Source organism: Aquila chrysaetos, chromosome 10, assembly GCF_900496995.4.
Source record: "Aquila chrysaetos chrysaetos chromosome 10, bAquChr1.4, whole genome shotgun sequence".
Lineage (NCBI taxonomy): Eukaryota > Metazoa > Chordata > Aves > Accipitriformes > Accipitridae > Aquila > Aquila chrysaetos.
In genome coordinates this window covers 17,803,503-17,814,167 of record NC_044013.1, presented here as the reverse complement: position 1 = coordinate 17,814,167, position 10,665 = coordinate 17,803,503, and the positions used below count along the sequence as shown (strand labels likewise).

General features: G+C 47.9%; 1 protein-coding gene across 1 annotated transcript; it reads right to left on the bottom strand.

The window, feature by feature from the left end:
• Nucleotides 1–614: 614 nt before the first annotated feature.
• On the bottom strand, nt 615–8,908 carry PAQR9 (progestin and adipoQ receptor family member 9). Its single transcript, XM_030028449.2, has one exon. It carries the CDS (start codon nt 8,258–8,260, stop codon nt 7,025–7,027), a length of 1,236 nt encoding a protein of 411 aa, XP_029884309.1. The 5' UTR covers nt 8,261–8,908; the 3' UTR covers nt 615–7,024.
• Between the last annotated feature and the right edge of the window lie 1,757 nt (nt 8,909–10,665).

Here is a 10,665-nt window from a genome sequence, read left to right as displayed (position 1 = left end):
AGGGTGCTTGCAATTATGTTGGGCATATACATCATGTCCTGCTGAATTTTGACACAGAAGGCTTAAAGCAGGTACTTATGTAATTGCAGTTCATTCAGTGCTTTTTGGTGCCTAACTTGGACTGAAAACAATATTCTGCCACTTGGAACATGCCTAGTCTGCCAAATGGGAGACTTTGATGCCAAACAGACCTCTTCATTTTGTAGTCAGTATTTTGCTATGATTCTTGACATAGCTGTTGATACCAATTTCATGATTTTTCAGTAAGCACTGTAGGCAGAACACTGATCTCTGTATACATATTACTGAATTTTAATATAACAGGGATGCCTTTCATTAATTACTTAGCATAGATATTGGAGAACTAAAGAGGCAATTATGCTATTTTATTGCTTTAAAATATAAAAGGCAATAAAATGGCAACAATACTTCTGCTGTGGTATACTGTTTTCAGAAATACCAACACCACTGTACAAGAATTGGAAGTTCCTGTACTTAATCTAACAACATGTGTGCTTGAAGATAACTCCATTCAACACATTTCTGATCTTACAGGTGTCACAGTAATTTATATTAAGAAATGAAAAAACTTTATAAATGCATTTCTGCAAAAATGTACTCAGAATCAACTTTATTTACAGCTCAGACCTTTTTTTTGCTAAAAATGCATAGTCATTACATATACAGTAGTCAGCATCCAAAAGTGTACAAAGAGTAAATTTTCAAACCCTCCCAACAGAACCAAACAAAATTCACACTTTTTGTTCATTGCATGCACGGACCCTTAAATGTGATACCTCTTACTAAAGCGTGCTTGAATCTCTAGCAGACAGAATTGACTTGCTATAAAACTGTTTCTCCATACTATTAACCCCCAGCTACAACCACAAATCCTAAGGCGTTCACATGAAATAGCGAAGTCCTACTTCAGAATCCTCTATGTTCTCTGTATGGCCCAGGAAGCAATTACCCTGAAAGCGTAAGTCTGCTGGTGGTGTTTCCTTACAGGGAACTTTGAGCAAAAGCCTGCTTCCTTTGTCTTGGTCATTAACTTATTACTGAATTCAGTGGAATGAAGCAGCATCTGTTTAAGCAAGTTGTGAAAATAATTTGACTTTATTCCACACCCAGCTACAAGACACGAAACGTCTTGAATGGAGGTCTGTGTCTTTCAGTGCATGTGACACTTCCTCAGCATCTTGCATCTCATCTGAGGAGAAGAGGGTGAAGTCTCAGCTGTAACTTGGGTGTTGGTTGTGTAGCCCTGACTTACAGGTGTCTAACAGAAGCTAGGAATATACTCAGATAGGGCGAATTTCTAATGGTAGAGACTTTGACTTAATGAACCACTCAAACCCTTTGATGTCTTTGTTGCCCCTTTTTTTTTTTTTTTTGTCTCCACTACTGTTGCCAGTTAGAAAAGCTCTTAAAAACATTGTCCTCTACTCAGTGGTGCTGTTTATATCAGTCCTTCCAGGAGAAGGGCAGAGTGGGTTAGCAGGATGATTAGTCAGGGCTCCACGGCAAAGGAAGAGTACACATATGTGATAAGAAGATCCAAGTTCAGTTTTCACTCAAGAACAGGATTGGCTTCATGTTGTTGGTTTTGGGGAATGGGAGGGGAAAAGAGAAAGTCGTTTGTCTGATCAATACAATTTATGTTCCCAAGTGATTACATGTGTTTATTTGAAAGATTCATTTATTTAAGGTCTTTTTACTCTGATAAGAAGTAGCTTGAAGTAGGTTGAAATTCCCAATGGCAGTTGAGACATAATCATAGTCTTACAGACACTGATGGGAAATCTTGCTCCATTGGTAACTGGAATACAATCTATGGCTAAATGAACAATGAGGCCTCATGTTAGCATTAAAATGCCCCTCGGTACAGGTCACCAGCGAGAATTTCTAAGGAGAAGAATACTTAACTCATGTAAGTTTTCTCTTTACTCCTAACCCTTAAGCATTTAGTCAGCCTGTTTACTACTGCTTAGGTCTTGATTGCCCCTCGCCTGAAGCCAGTGGAAATTTTGCCATCAGCTCCAAAGGACACAGGATGTGAACCTCCTAGGCGTGTGGCAATGACAAGGGTTTGTCCCAAGAGTTCATGATCTAGAAACGTTCATATTCCTTTCCCTGTGAGATGAGGAGCTACAAAAAATAAAACATTCTCTCTGCCGGAGTTCAGTAATATTTCTTCTTAGCACCTAGGAGGGTCTTTGCATTTTTAAGTGCTTTACAAACATTAGCTAGTCTTCAGAGCAACCCTGCGAGGTAGGTAAGGTATATTGTCCCCATCTTACAGATGTGGAAACTGAGACACAGAGGGTCAAATTCAACCCTGGTACAATTCCAGTGTTTTACATGAATTAAATTCATTCAAAATGAACACAGCTTAAACAACTTGCCCTAGATTACAGAACAGGTAGTGGCAAAGCAGGGACAAGAACCCAGGAGTGCCTGACTCCTCAGCTTGTTACTGGCCACCTGGTCATTTTTACTCTCATAGGCAATGAAAAACAGTATAATCTGGGCAATTACTACAGGTATGATTTGCTTCTGTAAGGCATGTGGATGGTAATCAACTGAGTTAAGTGCAATAATACTTTATGAATGTGCTGCCTCAGAGAGTTTACTTAATCATGAAGTAAAACTTTCATACTGTCATTTTCTGCAGGTGCACTGTTGACAAAAACCCAACATAGTAGCTGGATTCAGCAAATAAATAATAAGCACAACACTTGGACAACTAGCAAAACTATCATTTTAGCAAAAAACAATGCGTTTCCACTTTTAACTGCTAAATTTCTACAAGTGCAGCATGCAGATGAAACCTTTCCCTTTGTTTCCAGACTGCAGACTCCAGTCTTGCTAACGAAGCAGCTCAGAGCTGCATAGATATCCTGAATAGTGATGTTCAAATGAATACACTGCAGAAGAAGAAATAGTGTATCAATCACCACAGAACACGGGATAATTACTACAGACCAGGTATATCAATCTTACTTGAAGATGAGCTTGAAGCTTACCAGTTATTTGGAAATGCCCAGAAGCTAGGCTTATTGAATATATGCCAACGCATAGACTGCAGTTCTAGGCACATGCTGACTGCAAGGGGGGGTGTCTGTGCCACCAACACTCTGGGAACTGGCCCCATCAACAGTCCGTTCACATTGGCACAGGTATGTCAGTCTGAAGGTCAGTGTTGGCCAAAGATGGAAAGACACACAGGCGTTTTCAGGCCACCCCCTTGTGCTCCAGTCCTCACCTCACCCCCCATCCCCACATGGATTCTACCACAGAAGGCCTGAAAAGCCTTTATGGTTTTAAAGGTGAGCTGTGGAGTCAGCAGTGTAGACCTTATGGCAGGTACCCAGGCAATAAAAACATTATGATAGGTACTTATGCAAAAAAAGTTTGTTTTCCGGGATGTCCTTACGCATCTAGTCTGCAGGCTAGACCTCCTGCCTAAGCTCTGGACATGCTTACGGATGTTCAGCCATGTGTGCTTTCACACCAAAAAGAGATCCCGCTCCCTTACAAGCCACACAAATGCTGGCATTCACTTCTACACGAGCAAATTCAAGCACTATAATTATAGATATCTTGTTCCACTTTTAACCTCTTTAAGTCAGTTTTGTTCTGTCCATATTTATGGAGACTGGCTATTGGACATGGCAAATAAAGCAATTATCTACATACATGTCCTTCACTGAATAAACACAGACACTCAGGTAGCATTTCCCTAGATATTCTCCACACTTACTGTAACTTTTTAATTTGTAGCCATATTGTAAACAGACAAACAAACAAACATACAGTAATTAGAACTCTTAAAATCTACTCACATCTCCCTGTACCCATTCACTCCCTATTCATACAGCCTGCTTACAGTGGCTCAGCGAGCAGTACTTGCCACCAGCACTTACAAATAATTCCACTAAGTGCTCAGGCTCATACACGTGCCTCAACATTTTGCCAACAGAGACTTTTAAATGAAGCAATATTCTTAATACCAGAGCCAGGTACCAAATCTGCAGCGTGACTGGGGCTCACAGGCAACTCTGACAACAGCAGTAAGATTCCAGTAAAATTGCAGTTGGTTGCAATCCAACCTTTATACTGTTATCTGTCGTTGAGATATATATAGACGACCCTGTGTGGCCTAACTGCAAATATCAAATGTATTTTTACAAGTTAGCAACAGCTTTTTTTGACATTGCCTCTTGAGATGTCCTCTACATTGTGACTGACAAGCACAAATATAATTCATTATACAGTATGCTTTAAAAGCCTTTTTTTACATTTGGCTTTTACTGTTGCTTGTTTCTGAGCTGTCTTCTAGTGCTGAGATTTGCTGTCCCTGGCCTTTTTGATTTCTTTCTTAGTTTTTAATTGCTGGTTGGACATGCTAGTGGCATCTCCCAGGCAAACCCTTTCTACATAATTAGTTTTGAAACTTGGATGAGTCATTGGGCTCTAACTACTATGCCTCTATTATTTTAACTTGAATACAGCACATCTCAAAGATTTTGGCCTCTTTTTGCAGTTGTAGAAATTCATAGGATGACATCGTTGCAGGTCTTGATCCATTTGCTTTCTTTGTGAGCTTCCAGGGTTTTTTCACAATATAAAGCGCATTTCAAAGCATAACAGTGTTGTGAACCAGCCTCCTCTCCCAGTGGTACGGATCATTTTCTGCTTTATTGGCAGCTGAATAAAGCAATGCCATATTTATGACAAAAGTTAATGAAAATATGCAAAATTAAAAATACTTCATGTAGTTTTCATTTCCTTTTAATGCAGGTTGGCAAATGAAAACAGAACACAGACAGCCACAGAGGGCCGCGCTGGTTTTTATGGCCCCTCAGTGATAACTCAAGAGGCCACAGTTTGGGAACTGCTATTTCAGAAACATTCTAGCCAATCTCTTTATAAGACCACATGTGACCCTACCACAAATTATATACTAGCAGAATTGTGGCTGGCAAAGCATACGTATTTTTGTTAGGCCATTCTCATCATTCACTGAGAATCTAAAAGATCCAAACCATTGCAGTTAAAATGGGTTAAGATAAAAGATAAAATGAAGTGGGTGTAATTTTCTTTTAGCTTATCCACTTTCATAGGGAAATTTTCACAAAGCTGACATTGGTACAGGACATATCAGTTATTGGTTTCTGTGATGATTCTCACCCATATTAAAGATTTGACCTCATAATCCCTAGCTATAGTCCTTCCTATATTCCCGTTATAAACAAAGGGGACTTTGTCTTACAGAAGACTATGGGACTGGACTCAAAACATTTTCTTGGGGTTCAGATGCCATGTCCATGAAAGTGGGAAAGACCCAAGCAGAAATGAATTTCCACAATAGGGGTGAAGAGGCTGAGTTAAAGAGCCACTACACTATTGTGCGGTACGACACCAGCATTTCCTAAGGAAGTACCACCCTTTTTTGTGAAAATGGGGTATACAAGCAGTTTCTCACCTGAACTTCAAGTTGTAACCCCCTTGTGTAATATTATTGCATACTTGTTACTTGTTCTGCCAGACAAAATCAAAATCCATCTGTTTAAAATCTGCACATAGTTTACAAAAATGTCTCTTCATATGGAGAGTAAGTTCAACCTATAGTTAGCCGTTTGTCGTGTGAGAAGGATAATACCTGGGTTGCTGTGAAAAGATACTGCTTTGGAAAATAGCTCATAATTCTTGTCTTTGAACTCCCCTGAAGCTTCTGAAAGAGGACTTCAGAACACCCAGCTGCAGCCACAACTAATCAAAATAGGAAAAAGTGGGGAACCATGAGAAAGTGCCAGTGTCCAGTACTTGGAGAGCCAGATTTTAGGTCCTGAAACTGAGATGCAGCAGTACTGTATTCTGCAACTAATTTTAGGATGGTAAATCTGACAGAGTGCTCTAATTAAAGAGCAGAAGAAACCAGTTCCATGTAATTCTTTAAAAGATCCAGAATGAGATCTCATGCATCAGTTACTCTCTTTACATCCACAGAACTCCCACCGAGCTTGGCAGGGGCTTATAGAAAGTCTGGCATCTGACTTTGACTCTAAAGGGCTGATTTGGAGGTGAATTACCAGGAAAGATAAAGGGGCCCCTTAGCAACCCCCTTAACGCAGCAGATGTTCCTGACGTGCTGGGGGAAGAGCCATGCCATTATGCAGTGCCCTTCTTCTCCCCCCACCCCTGCTCCAAACTAGTCTGACCCCTTTCTGGTTCACTTATTTTACATATCCCTCTATTTTATTTTAGTATCCGAGTGGCTACGCCAACCACTCGCTGTCTAATTAAAGTGTCTCCATCAACTGGTAATTCTGTAATAATTCACAGCTGTTTTTCCTCTCTCTGTTAAATCTATTGTTCCCTGGCTGAAAAGGCTGCAAGACCTTAGAAACTATAGATAGCTATCGATTTGTTTGCATTTAAAATCCAGTATGTGGCTGCAAAGGCCTGTTACAGTATCACAGAGGAAGATAAATGTCAGTGCATAATCTGCTAGGAAATTTCACACAGGAGTTGATTAAAAGTCTATGAGTAATCATTGCACAAGTGTCTTCAGGTGTATATATATATACACATGTATATATTAGCTAATGAATATATAGCTAGATATATACATATATATGTATATACAGAGCTAGTTTAGACCTAATTGTTATGAAATTAGTAAGTGGCATTCGCAGTTCATGCATTCTTCCTAGTAGCAGAGCTATATTTTTTCAGCTTATGCTCTAAGCAGCAACATACCAGTAAGTGTTTGCTTGCTTCCCCTGGTAACCTAGTAGTTTAAAGAGCACGAGCAGTTCCGCCATGGTAATTTTTTCTGGCAACCCTCTGTGAAAGGGACCTGGCTCCTCCACAGGTGCGTTTCCCCCGGGTTTCACGGCATCTTCAGGACACGGTGGGGCCGGTCTGAGGGTCGCCAGTCTGAAGGTCATCGGCCCGAGGGTCTCCAGCCCAAGGGTCGCTGGTACGGTGGTCGCTGTCCTAAGGGTCGCCAGCCCAGCTAGTCCTGCTTGCAGAGGTCTGCGACGTTGAGGAACCTCCTGACAACCACGGCCAGGCAGAGCGTCAGGAGCAGCATATACCCCACGGTGCCCAGGTAGGTGGGGGCGGCCGGGGCTGCCTTGAGGAACTCGGCTAGCCCGTCCTCCACATAGTGCACCTGGTCGTAGATGCTGAGGAAGGTGAAGATGTGGAAAAGCTGGTGGCTGTGCCCCACGATGTCGAAGAGCCCCGGCTGGATCCGCTCGGGGATTTTGCTGACGTTGAAGAAGGCGGCCACCAGCAGCCAGCAGTAGCGCCGGTAGAAGTAGACGAAGAGCGTGGGGTTGCGGGTGCGGAGGTCAAAGAGGAGGCTCTCCAGCATGATGGGGCAGGCCATGCTCAGCGGCATGGCGAAGACGAAGGTGCGCACGGCGAAGGGGTAGGCGCAGCAGGCGGCGCGGCTGCGGCAGCAGGCGGCCGTGCAGCCCACGGCCAGCGCCAGGGCCACGGGCAGCACCAGGGCGCGGTAGGCCGCGATGGGCAGGCTGCAGTCCAGCTGCCAGCCCAGCCGCTGCTGCACGTAGCGGCTCATGGCGCCGGCGTCCAGCAGGCTCAGCCCCGGCAGCAGGTAGTAGGAGTAGGCCACGGTGCTGGCAAAGCCGTAGTAGCTGATGGAGGCGTAGTCCAGGTAGAAGAAGGCGGCGCGGAGGCGCGGGGAGAGGCAGCTGAAGAGGTGGGCCGTGCAGCTCATGGCGAAGGTGAGCAGCACCCCCGAGGCGTAGCACCAGAGGGGCAGCAGGGCCGGGTGGTGGAAGGGCACGTCCCCGGCGCCCCGCAGCAGCAGCAGCCGCCCGAAGCGGCTGAGGAAGAGCAGCAGCGGGATGAAGTGGGTCCAGAAGTTGAGGGTCTCGTTGGTGGGCTGCAGCACCGAGGCCAGGCACTCCTGCGCCGAGCAGTGCAGCCGCCGGTAGCCCGAGAGGATGAAGCACTCCACGAAGTCCTCGGGCACCTCGTCCCACCGCAGCAGGGCGGCCGGGCGAGGAGGCGGCGCCGCCTCCTCCTTCTCCCCCTCGCCCGCCGGCATGCTGCCGGGCCCGGGCCCCCCGGCCGCCCCCGGGCCGCCGCCGCCCGCCGCCGCGCCCCGCCGCCGCCGCCGCCGCCCGGGCGCGGTAGAGCCGCTGCTCCCGCCGCCGCCGGCGGAGGAGCCGCGGTGGCTCTGCGCTTCGCCGCCGCCGCCCCCGGCAGCATCACTCATTGCAGCACGGGCAGTGGCGGCACCGCCGCGGCTCCTCCCGCCCCGCCGCCCGGCATCGCGGTAACTGGAAACCGGCGGCGCATCCAGCGCTCCCGGGGAGCGGGGAGAGACGCCCCCGCCGCCCCGGGTAGGGTTTCCCGGGGAGGGAGGCGCCGGACACCCGAGCCGCCCTTAATGATTGATGCGGCCGCAGCAGCGGGGCGGGGGGGGGGAGCCGGGCCCGGGAGAGCCCCGCCGCCGCCGCCGCCGCCGCCGCCCCGGCCGAGCCTCCCCGCGGCGAGGTGTGGGGCCGGGGCCGGGGCCGGGCCCGGGCGGCGCAGACCCCTCAGGGCCCCTCTCCGTCGGCAGCTCTCCCGCGGGCAGGGACCGCTGGCACGCGGACGCGGGAGCAGACCCACGCCGCCCGGTACGGGGCCCTTCCCACGGGGGCGTTCCGGTGTAAAAAGCACAAAGGGGGCATCGGCCCCGGCTATCCCCGGGGCTGCGGGTGCTGCCGCCCGGCCCCGCGCCGCGGCTGCGCCGGCGCGGGTGCCGAAAGCCGGGCAGGAGCCCCGAGAAAGGCGGCGGTGGCCCCGCGGGGCCGGGAGATCCCCAGCGGGCGGGACAGACCAGGGAAATGCCCCCCCGAGAGGGGACATCTGGCAGCGGGGTGGACTTCTGCCGTGTGTGCTTCACAGTGAGGCCGCCCGAGACCTGGTTTCTTTGGCGACATTGCCTCGCGCAACGAATGCGAAGGTTCTTGTAGGCGAAACGTTCCCGGCCAGGCTGCGAAGGGTGTCTGTCACACTGACGCACCGGGCACCCACCTCATCTCCGCGCTCCGAGCGGGGCGGCGGGGAGGGAGACTCAGGGACGGGCTGACAGTAGCTGCTCTGCGTTGATCCTTAGCCAAATCCTACATTTATCGGCGGTGCGGTTATGCAAGCAGCACAGTTACATAATTGGAATATAAAAATACAGGGAAAAGCACCGTACGGGGGTTACTGTACCTTAACGCGTCTGAAGTAAAGAGAAGGCAGTGCGGAAAGGTAAGTAACGGTTGCAGGCACAGGTAGGAGCCAGAGTGAGGGATTGCTCTCTGCTCTTTCAATGTGTTTCCTTTTTTTTTTTTTTTTTTGTTTTCAGATGGTCTTAAACATCTGATAGCTCTAGGTTTTCAAATGTATGCATTACACCGTGATATTCAGATATATGCGTATGGTCATATAGTATAAATGGAGGTCCGGTGTTACTAGGATATCCCGCCCAAAGATTTTTATAAAAATATTCTATTCAATAGTGAATGATGACAATATGAAAAATCCTCTGAACAAGGAGGTAATCAGAAATAGGTTTTTAAAAACTGGCACAAAAAAGTAGTAAAAATGTGATGCTGAAAGTGATTTTCAATGCATTTTTCATTACAGCAAAAATATTGATTTTATGGAACTGTCAGAAGTAGGGCAGACTGGTGACACTGCTTATAATCTTTATAAAAATTACACAGGAGTCCTGCTAGGAAAATAAACACAACTGAACAGTGCTGAAAAGCCAAGCGGGGAGTAAAATACTAAACTAAGAGACTAATTTTTTTAGATAACGGGCCTAACGTGCTCTGATGTCCATGTGTTTTCAAGGGGGTGCCTGGCAGTGTGCAGGGGCATACCAACCCAACGCTCCTTGAGGAATGACTGACGGAGGGCTCTGCATAACCCACCTGTGGTGAGCCTCAGCTGCACCAGGAGCAAGCAGGGCCCTACTTGCCATGGGATCTGCAGTGTGTGATTTAGGGAGAGAAAAGGCTCTTTGGAATTCATGAAAACAGCTCAGCCCTTGGTAGAGGTCAGGCTTCTCATGGGGCTGCCCTGTACTAGAGGCTGCCCTGTTAGCTAGAAGTTACCTCCTCCCCTGCCCTGCTCCCACCACACCACACACGCAGCTGCTCCCGGTAGGGCTCTGGTGATCGTTTCTGCCAGTCCCTGAGTGATACCTTCATTTACGGTGGTGAGTGCCATTGCAGGCCTTAGGGAAGAGGACCAAAGTGACCGTGATCTTCAGCCTCCCTCATCAAGGTTAGATAAGGAGAGGTGGTTGACTGGGAGCAATCTGGTTTTTGACCTGCACTAAAGAGCCTGTTGGAAAGCCACGAGCAGCTGTTGCAACAGATGGTGTCTAAAGAACAACAGCATCCACCGCTGATTGGGAACTGCTGGCCTTGCAGCGGCAGCAGGGCTTGTTCGACTCGTTCTGACTTTCCTACAACCTCCAGACTTTCGGGGATGTGGGAGGCGTTAAGCCCTCATGCCCCAGGGAGTACCAGGGTATCGCCTGGCTTCCTGGGAGAGACACCCCCCGGGTTTGTGGTTTTATGGGGGGCAGCCCGGGCTGGGAGGAGCAGGTGGGGTTTGCCTGTGCTTCAAGACTGA

What these genes read in the sequence shown, in the direction of transcription:
- PAQR9 (XM_030028449.2), bottom strand. Translation starts at nt 8,260, where the DNA reads ATGAGTGATGCTGCCGGGGGCGGCGGCGGCGAAGCGCAGAGCCACCGC.